The sequence below is a fragment of the Ostrinia nubilalis genome, chromosome 1 (genome assembly GCF_963855985.1).
Source record: "Ostrinia nubilalis chromosome 1, ilOstNubi1.1, whole genome shotgun sequence".
NCBI lineage: Eukaryota > Metazoa > Arthropoda > Insecta > Lepidoptera > Crambidae > Ostrinia > Ostrinia nubilalis.
The window spans coordinates 7,439,635-7,450,630 of record NC_087088.1 but is presented as its reverse complement, the minus strand read 5'-3'; the positions used below and the strand labels follow the sequence as shown (position 1 = coordinate 7,450,630).

General features: G+C 34.1%; 1 protein-coding gene across 1 annotated transcript; it reads left to right on the top strand.

Moving 5' to 3' along the window:
* Positions 1–5,358: 5,358 nt before the first annotated feature.
* LOC135088290 (major facilitator superfamily domain-containing protein 12-like) lies at positions 5,359–10,921 on the top strand. Its single transcript, XM_063983161.1, has 8 exons — positions 5,359–5,902; positions 5,985–6,192; positions 6,270–6,354; positions 7,649–7,840; positions 7,930–8,227; positions 8,385–8,535; positions 10,022–10,149; positions 10,675–10,921. The coding sequence occupies exons 1-8, from the start codon at positions 5,623–5,625 to the stop codon at positions 10,728–10,730; spliced, it is 1,398 nt and encodes a 465-aa protein (XP_063839231.1). The 5' UTR covers positions 5,359–5,622; the 3' UTR covers positions 10,731–10,921.
* Positions 10,922–10,996: the final 75 nt, after the last annotated feature.

Sequence of the window (10,996 nt, the reverse complement as noted above, 5' to 3'; positions counted from 1 at the left end):
GCAATGAAATAGTAGCAAATTTATCAGAAAAATCAAATATAATCGCAGATTATGATCGCTTTTGATCAGGTAATTGTACGTTTACTTAAAATTTAAAAAAAGACAAATAAAAGAACAAAAGCCATGCTTCATAACAAGCACAATTAATTTTAATTATTTTAAGCTTACCGTTAAGCTTAAAATAATTAAAATTAGATGGATATATTTTTGCGTAAGGTCGACACGCCCTTACGCGTCCACCGTCCAGTTCACGTCCAAATGACGGATCACTCTAGAACGAAAGCTATTGCTATGATTCCCTGAATGTATGACACGTAAACCCACATTAAAAAAATCTTATAGCATGCTACCGTTTTTGCCAAAAATAAATCCCACATGAGCAGGTGCGCGTTTCAAGGTAAGTGATCGCGGTCTGGTCTAACTGGGTCTAAGATATTAAAATATACAAAACAATGCATGTTTTATATCATGTAAAACGTTATTTACATGAAGTATCGAACACAAAGACTTTTTTCAGTACTTAGGCCTTTTCCTGGACGCTAATACACGCTTTTAATGTAGCTTACCCTTGTGATAGCCAATTTGCGTCCAAATTATCACGACTATTTTCTAAATACAGACGTTGTTAATAATATTAAAAAGCAAACTGTGCCTAGAGAGGATACCATATTGCAAATTGAGCCATACTATTGAAATTTCAAAAAATGAAATAAACTGAAATATAATATGTCTGTTTATAATTATTAAGTGTGATACCTAAATATTTTTAATACCAATTAGTAAGATTTTATTTATATTTTTTTATTTCCATGCTGTTATTAATTATTAGTGATTTTGAATGCATTTTTTCTATATTTTATTAATATTACAAAGATAATATTAAAACTTCTAATGGTTTAGAGCAAGTTTAATACTATACTTATAAAGACTAAAGGGAGCATAATGACAACAATTTTTCGTTCAAAATGATTACGAAAAATTGTATATTATTTTTATTCCTCAAATCTACCAACTCACTAAATGGACGAGATCTGGCGTATCGACCCTACTTACTTTTACCTCATCATTATTCCTAAATAATGTCATTGAAGTCAAATAGACTATAAAAATAAAATAATCCGGAAATTAAAATTGACCTAAAAGTTTATTATTAGATTTTTACTTAAATTCTGTTGTCAAACGAAATATTAGTCTGTTATGAAAAAACATTAGTAGATAGTACCTACCTATTGACTAAACTTATCCTTCTTCTTTCAACTTGCTATTTAAACGTTAATTTAGTTTTAAACTATTGAAAATAGTAATAAAAGTAATAATTAACGCTTAAATATATTAAAAATATATTTTCAGGGGTTGGTAAGTAAAAAATATTTAAAGACGCTCGAAATCCTGACAATGTTATATTTTAACAACTGCTAATGACACATAATAAAAATATGATTATACGAAGGATTACAGCTATTAAGCTGGATAACTCCAAATATCCAAACTCTTGACTGCGTGCATAACAAGACAACTGCACATATTATCATGGATGTGTTTAGTACTCAGAGGGGATCATAACTTGATAACTGTTTTTGTCAAATTAAAAACGAAAATCCATAAATGTATAAGTCGAGATATTAATAAATACATGTTCTGACATACATTGATAAATCGAAATATAAATGTTTGTAAGAATAATATTAATTGGATATATCGTTATGTCAAATATTTATTGCCTAAATTAGAGATATTTACTTATGAACAAGAGCTGTATTTCAAGTATTTTTGGGTATTTCGAGTTGAGTTTTTTATATCAGTAGGGTATAAGGTAGAGGAAGCGCTTAAGCTAATAAAAAAAAAAGTGCAGGTCGAGATGTCAAGTTATTCCCGCGCGGTACGGAAATATTTGTGGCGTTTCTAAACGCAACCACTTTAATTTTTATTTAAATACCGTGAAGTCCCACGATTCTGCTACGTCAAGTGGCAAAAATGGGCAACAACTATATTTTTCTCTATGGTCACAAACAAATTTTCCAATCGCGAAAACCCTCATTGAATTCTTGTTCTTTTGTTGAAGAATCAAATAAAAAAAAAAATAACTACAAGAATAAGCGAACATAACGACATACAACGTGTCCCAAAATTCAAGGATAAGCCGGCGCCGCAGGATGGACATAGTCATGACTACTTTAGGAAAAATAAGAAAAAAAATCTATCCCAATTATTTTTTAAGTTACACAATAAATTATGAAATTCGTCGAAAATTGACACCCCTTATGATATTTTACATTACCACGACTACAATTTTTCAAATAGGTACTTCTGTTTTTTTGTTTGTATCGGAAACTTAAGTAGTGCTGCTGTCCACCCCAATTCTTAAAACCCTCAGAATCCTTGCAGTTTTTACACAAAAGTTAATCAAAATATGACATTTCCTTAAAATTTTGAACGATTTTTACTTTCACTCCACTTTGACTCGTCGTTTTGTAAAAAACAGTATGAACACTACTGCGGCAAGTTTATTATAAAGTTGACGCAACTATCCAAGATTCCAAAATGGTATAATACTCTAAGAAAACTAGTCGAAAAAAAGATATGCGTACCATTTTTACAAGCACTTCGCTTGTTAGTTAGAATGGGATAAATCTTGCAATTAAATTTAAAACCAGTTCTCCTCAACCAATTGAGCTGAAATTTGGTATACTTATGTAAGTGCAATGACATTGCAATATTATGGTATCATTGAGCTGGATGGAGTCTGGAGGTGGCCATAGGAACTTCTAAACGAAACGGCGGAATCGCATCTGGTTTGGGTTAGTTGGATATCTTTTCGAGCACTTTAGTGCTAGATGATGTCCAGGGTCCTGATGATGAAGTCAAGAGGTGGCCAGGAGCTGGCCAAAGGAACTCCTAATCGAAATAGCGGAAGATTATCGAGTTTGGGTTCGTTGGATTTGACTTCCCGAGCACTTGGACCATGAGATTGAGAAACAACTAAAAAGTGTAAAATAAAGTTACAATAAAAAAAAAACTTTTTTAAAAACAAGCGTTAATGCGAAATTTTACGAAAGAATTTAACGATAAAAATAATTGTATGCAAGGTTCAAATAATTTCGAAAGTTTGTAGCGCAAACAGAAAAAAAGAGGAATAAATTCCATGCGCGATTATAACTTTATTTTAAACTTTTTAGTTGTTTCTCAATCTCATGGCCCAAGTGCCCAAGAAGACAAATCCAACGAACCTAAACTCGATAAGCTTCCACTATTTCGTTTAGGAGTTCCTATGGCCAGCTCCTGGCCACCTCTTGACTTCATCATCAGGATCCTGGACATCATCTAGAACCAAAGTGCTTGAAAAGACAAATCTAACGAACCTAAACTAGATGCAATTTCGCCGTTTCATTTAGAAGTTCCTATGGCCACCTCCAGACTCCATCCAGCTCAATGATACCATAATATTGCATTGTCATCGTACTTACGTAAGTATACTAAATTTCAGCTCAATTGTTTGAGGAGAACTGGTTTTAAATTTAGTTGCAAGATTTATCCCATACTACTAACGAGCGAAGTGGTTGTAAAAACGGTACGCATATCTTTTTTGCAACTAGTTTTCTTAGAGTATTATACCATTTTGGAATCTTGGATAGTTGCGTCAACTTTATAATAAACTTGCCGCAGTAGTGTTCATACTGTTTTTTACAAAACGACGAGTCAAAGTGGAGTGAAAGTAAAAATCGTTCAAAATTTTAAGGAAATATCATATTTTGATTAACTTTTGTGTAAAAACTGCAAGGATTCTGAGGGTTTTAATAATTGGGGTGGACAGCAGCACTACTTAAGTTTCCGATACAAACAAAAAAACAGAAGTACCTATTTGAAAAATTGTAGTCGTGGTAATGTAAAATATCATAAGGGGTGTCAATTTTCGACGAATTTCATAATTTATTGTGTAACTTAAAAAATAATTGGGATAGATTTTTTTTCTTATTTTTCCTAAAGTAGTCATGACTATGTCCATCCTGCGGCGCCGGCTTATCCTTGAATTTTGGGACACGTTGTATATAGTTCCAAAATACTGAACTGTCCTATCGATGACATTGACAGTGGGGCGCCACCGTCAATACCAGATCGCTGGTTCCGATTTTTGCCATGTTGGAAACCATATAGTTGAACGATGGTAGCGCCCCCCTGTCATTGAGTTTGGTGGGACAGTTCAGCGTGGGTCATCTATACAAGGTTTCCCAAAAAGTACTGTCAAGCCGAAGCCCAGAGGTAGAGTATCACTAGGGCTACCCGAATACTCGATTTTTTCAAGTTATTTATAATTTTCAGATGATTTATGATGATGATGAAAATCTTTATCATATTTCAAAAACCGGGATAAAATCTATCCTACGTCCTTTCCCGGGACTCAACCATTATTTATTATTATTTATTTATAAAATATAGGTTATTAGGTACTCAATACACAAATCAGCCGGCTCCTAGTCTAAAATTCTTATAATCGAAATTAAATGATTTAAACTACAAATAAAAATGATTCAAACGCTACTAGTTTTTAGGTTCAAATTCGACTGCTCTAGTGGACGCACGGAACGGCAACGTCGCAGTCGACCCACATTATTTGAATTATTTGGCGGGAAAATAGTTTTTGGCTTTTAATTCTGAAACTAAGAGGCCTAGAGATTTGAAATTATGTCTCGTGTGTACTTTAATTATAACGAATTATTTGATCTTTAAAACGCAACTCTAACTTATACGGTTTTAATAATCCACCGTGTGTTACGTGTCACCAGCTTACACATACATATCGGTTCGTAGTTCGAAAACGGTTCGAGATAAAGCTTTGAAAGATTTGAAGTCGGGTTTTTTTATTCGACTTTAATTTATGAGATATAAAACATTGATGTAGCTTAAATATTTACAAAGATACAGATGTGTAAGCTGGAGACACGGTACTCCAGCTCGCACATAGTTTTTTGATCGTGGTTTTAACAGTATTTGAGTTAAAGTCTTGAAAATTGGAAAGCCTACTATTTGGATTCGACTGTAATTTTTGAGGTATAATACATTATCGTAGCATAAATATTTACGAAGATACAGATGTGTCAGCTGGGGACACGTGTCCTCAGCTTACACACAGAAAACAACTCATAGTTATGAAGTTCTAATGGCTCTAATTGAATGACTGAGAGGTTTGATGACTCTAATTAGGCTTTTATTGATGGTATACTTGGAATTTGCTCTAGGGCCAATGAGGAAGTTGGAGACATTCAGGTCTTGCAAGGCGTGCGTACATCACTATGGTTTTGTCATTTGTCAATGTCACCCGTTTCATTCATTCATTCGTGTCAAAAAAACAAAAATCTTGTCAATTCTGTCTGCGATTTGTTCAGATTTGTTGACGAAGAAAAGTGTATTAGTTTGTTTTGATAATTTTTATTCATACAAAGACTATTATTAAATAAAAAAATAAGTACTACGTACAATTATTCATATACAGAATACATAATATAACATTAAGAAATAGTGATAGAAAACGATGAAAGTGAAATGAGTTACATTCTGTAAATACCTACTCGTGTGGTTGCGTTTGTTATTTACTTCCTACAAGTGTGTGAATATAATTAATGTAAAATGGATAACGAATTTATGGACATTTCAACCAGCTTCAGGCTCCAGCTCGGCTATGGAATCGGTCATATACTAAACGATGTTTGTGCTAGTTTGTGGTTCACATACTTTTTGGTATTTTTTCATTTAGTTCTGGAATTTAGTGCTTCCCAAGCTGGGAATTTGATGTTAATTGGGCAAATAGTCGATGCTGTATCCACACCATTTGTAGGTTACCATTCGGATCGCACTGACAATGCTATCAGTGCAAGGTATGGCAAAAGAAAATTATGGCATTTATTTGGTAAGTTTCTGTAATATTTGTTAATATCTGACTGTGTGGGTTTTGTAAGCTTTGTATTGATTATGTTTTGTATTTTTTACAGGGACTGCATGTGTACTAGCATCATTTCCATTCATATTTTCGCAATGTATTGGTTGTTCGATAACTCATAAATGGGCGCAAATGTTTTATTTTGCTGCATTCATTCTAATATTCCAAATCGGCTGGGCAGCTGTTCAAATATCTCATTTAAGTTTGATACCAGAACTAGCTCATGATGACCATACACGGAGTCACCTGACGGCTGTAAGGTATAATTTCATACATTTTAAAATTATTTGCATGTAATTTTAATTGCCTCTTATTTATAAAATATTTCTGATTTTAGGTATGGATTTACTGTGTTTTCTAATCTGTTTGTGTACATAATCACTTGGATAGTATTGCACATAACAGGAGAATGTAATAAACAGGTATGTTATATTTATGTTACATCATACTTTGTATAAATACAAACCATCAAAGGACATCATCCATTTTGGTCCAAAATCAAAAGTGCCGGCCAAAAAATAAAAGTGCTGTATTCTGATAGAATACGTCCGCCTTAGCATTTATTACTATGGCACCAAAGCTGTAGCACCACTGTGCATCGTAGTATTTGAGTTCTAAAAATATATGAAACGACTGACTTTGATCTCAAATACTAAGACGCAAAGTGGTGCTACAGCTTTGGTGTCATAGTAACAAATGCTAAAGCGGACGTATTCTGTCAGAATACAGCACTTTTTTTTTTATTGGCCGACATTTTTGATTTTGTACAAAAAATGTATGAATCGTCGATGAATTTTAGATCTCAAATACTCGACGCACAGTGGTGCTACAGCTTTGGTGCCATAGTAACAAATGCTAAGGAGGACGTATTCTGTCAGAAGACAGCACTTTTTTTTATTGGCCGACACTTTTGATTTTGAACAAAAAATGTATGAATCGTCGATGAATTTTAGATCTCAAATACTCGACGCATAGTGGTGCTACAGCTTTGGTGCCATAGTAACAAATGCTAAGGCGGACGTATTCTGTCACAATACAGAACTTTTTTTTTTATTGGCCGACACTTTTGATTTTGAACAAAAAATGTATGAATAGTCGATGATTTTTAGATCTCAAATACTCGACGCACAGTGGAGCTACGGCTTTGGTGCCATAGTAACAAATGCTAAGGCAGACGTATTCTCTCAGAATACAGCACTTTTTTTTGTTGGCCGGCACTTTTGATTTTGGACCAAAAATATATGAAACGTGGATGATGTCCTTTCAAAATTCCATCAAAAAAGGGTAAAAATTATTTTAAATAAAGCACAAACTAAAAAAGACCTAGTTGGTATTTGAAATAATAATTTTTATGGCAGATAATGCATTACTCAAAGCCACAGGATATAAGATAGTGCATTATCCAATATAATTGCCTAATTATACTGGATAATGTACAAAAATGGCCTTGTTTTGTCTGGGTTTTGGGCAGAAACATTATCAGTACTTCATTCAAGGTCAAAACAACAGACTTGTTATGTACCATACCTATAGGTAACAACTATGTCCAATTTATTATTACGATAAGTTAATGAATATCATAATAAAAGTATCTAGTCATACAGTTAATATTATTTAATAAACATTCTGATAACTATGCAGTTTCAATTCAGATTATGTCAAGAATAATGTCACATATTAAATTACTTATTTATAAAATATTATTTTCGATTCCAGCAAGTCGGACCTGCAGATGCCTGGAAATTCAGACACATTGTGTATGTGGTCATGAGCATTGGAACTCTTGCTTCAATCATTTTTCATTTAAGTGTTAAGGAAAAATATTCCTATAGGAACCAAGATGAATTGATACAGAACAGTGAACGAGGAGCACATTTAGATTTCTTACATAAACCATTATTATATCAGGTGTGTTGACTGTTTACAATTCAGTTACGCTTAAGCTTGCACATTATTTTTAGTAGGCTCAATGCTAGCGTAAATCATAATTTTTTTAGGTTGCTGGTGTGTACATGAGCACAAGATTGGTAGTAAACGTCGCACAAGTATTTATACCCCTATATTTACATCGAACATTGGGACTGGCAGCACGAGCGCTGGCTGTGGTGCCTCTGGCGATGTATCTAGGAAGCCTGGCCGCAGCTGGAGCGCAAAGACTGGCCCCTAGATCATTTACAAGGAAATTAAATTACTTTATAGGTTCCATATGCGGTCTAACTGGATTTGTGTGGATATATTTCGAGTATGACTATGATTACAAAGTGTACTTCATTTATTTAGTAGCTGTGTTAATAGGTTAGTAATTATGATAAGGGTTATCACTGGCAATATCACTACTCTAATTAATTTCTATGGATGTATCACTTTAATGAGTTTTACGTGATTTAATATTGTGATGATGATGTTGCCAAGCTAACATTTATTTTCAATTATAACTATTGATTACTTTCAGGTTTTGGTGGAGCAATAATGCTGATGACTAGTCTTTCACTGACTGCTGATTTAGTTGGCGCGAGAACCGAGGCATCGGCCTTCGTTTATGGCCTAATGAGTTTCACGGACAAGCTGGCCTGCGGAATCGCTATCGCTGTAATTCAAATGTAGTAAGTACACAGATAACATAATGTATTATAATCAATCCGTGCCTTTCCTGTATGTTGGTTTCCAAATGGTCTAGCAAATGTGCTGATGATGATGATGTCTTTAAAAATACTTTCCTTAACAAAGATAGAATGCTTTCTACTGCTGGACAAAAGCCTACACCACGGATTTCCACAAGGTAGGTGCCTCCTTTAGGTAGGTCATCCGGCGACATTTGCTAAATCGCCGGTCCAGTGAATGTGTCGCTGGAAGACCAAGTTGAGGCCTGCCTTCACTTATGTTTTCCGATTCGTGGTCGCCACTCGAGAAGTTTTCTGCCTGAACGACCATCAGTTCTACGAGCTATGTCTTGAGAGTTGAGACACTGTAGTAAAGGCAAGATGTCGCGAGGCTTCAAAATGTTGAAAGTTAAAAAGGAACGAATTTCAAAGTGGCGTTCGCGCTAAGTTTGACGGTCCGTGGAATGCACGTCCCCTCCCTCAACCGCGATTACTTAATGTGTCTTATTTAACGCAAATACACAATTTTTATCAATAATAATAAATAAAAAATATTTTAAATATGTTTGATAAAGTTATAAGACTCTTCCCTTCGAGTGATGTCATATCTCCAGCGGCAAACTTATAGCGAACGGATAGTAAAACTCTTAAAACATTTTCCTGTTTAATGTAGGTAGGTAGATTCGTACTAAGTAGTCCGTCACATTCGCGTGAATATAACCTTAATGGCATTTAAAATCGTAAGCATGATGTCAGTCTTATTCTATTTTCCTTATTTATTGCAATTTAGCATCTGTACCAACATTGCCATTCTGTTGATAAACGGAAATAAAGTTACTAACAGTGCAGTAAGAAGGTTCAGGATAGAATCTTCTACTACTTATAAGAGAACGTATCTACATCTTAAAGGCCGGCAACGCACCTGTAACGCCCCTGGAACTACGGGTGTCTATGGGCAACGGTAATCACACCATCAGGTGATCCGTCTGCTCGTTTGCCTCCTGTCACATAAAAAACAAATAAAGAGTTCCTTGTAAGGACTACGGAATCCTAAAAATTTAATTTATGCTTGTGAAAAGTTTGTTATACTCTAAACTGTTTGAATTGTATTTCACACCATGCAAAACTTTCATTACATAATATCTTAGATTTTATTAATATCTAACCATATAAAGCCATAATATCTAACTTTATAAGAAAAACAGAAATGACACAATTTAGGCGGTCTTATCGCTTAGATTTTATTCTAAGCTATCTTTATATGAGGAAAAACATGCACATGAGCGAAGCCACAAGCTAAATCTAGTACTTAATGTAGTTAAACTATTGTTATTGGCGTTATTGCTGAATCAAAACAGTGGGTTACTTAATACGTTGAGTCACTCAAACACGACCATGCAGCTGTATTGTCTGTATTGAGTCATTTGATATTTATGTAATCAGTAGTCGATCATGATTCATCCTAACATTTGGCAAATTTATTTTCCAGCGCCGACGAAGCAGAATCAACATATTACCAGAACGTGTTATCATGGGTGTGCGGCGGTGCTACGATATTGGGGCTCACATTTACGTTACTCCTCCCCAAATTCACGCCAGAAGTTATGATAATCAATGGTAAATATAAAGTTACATTTTATAGCCTATGTTCAGCAGATTATTTTTGGATTCTAATGGTGAAAGAATTTTCAAATCGGTCCAGTAGTTTCGGAGCCTATCCTTCCAAACTATCAAACAAACAATCAAATCTTTCCTCGAAGCCTAGCCGTAGACTACAGACTTTGTGGGCCGATAGTTGGATCAGGCTGTTAATTTTTTTATTTATGAAACCAAGTGCGCACATTACACCGATTTGGTATCGGCCGATTCTTCATACAAATTAGAATCGGGCCCAACTATCGGCCAACTAAAAAGTCGGCTTATATTATTAGTATAGATAAATTATAACGATATTCCACTTAAACACATTCACTTATCACATTAAAATAGTGAGATTGATCATTTTAAATTAATTAATTAATTACAAAATATCTATTTGTATGGGCAACCTCGGGCTAGTAGATACCCGCAACCGCACGCAGATTTGTTGTAACTCAAAACCTAGAATCACCAAAAGATTTTTATTTTGCTTTTTTTTTTCAGATTCTGCATCAGTAAACAACTCGGATGAACCGTCAGCTATGCCTGAAAATATATGAGCTGTGAAATCGTATTAGCAAAATTTTACTTAATTTCTTAGGTATTTTTATGAACTAATGACCAGTGATATTATTCCATTAGCGTGTATTATTATATTGACGTAAGTGTACGTAAATGAACTGTAAAAAAACTTAATTTATGTAAGTAAGTAATTTATAAAGATTTCAAAATAAAACTGATTTTTACAGTATTTTTTATTTTTATTTTACTAGTCATTGTTTACGCGGCAACCGTAACAGTAAGTAAGTACTTACCTACCAAAATA

Coding starts and splice junctions, on each gene's coding strand:
- LOC135088290 (XM_063983161.1), top strand. CDS start 5,623: ATGGATAACGAATTTATGGACATTTCAACCAGCTTCAGGCTCCAGCTC. Junction 8,228..8,384: donor TTTAGTAGCTGTGTTAATAG/GTTAGTAATTAT, acceptor GATTACTTTCAG/GTTTTGGTGGAGCAATAATG. Junction 8,536..10,021: donor ATCGCTGTAATTCAAATGTA/GTAAGTACACAG, acceptor TTTATTTTCCAG/CGCCGACGAAGCAGAATCAA.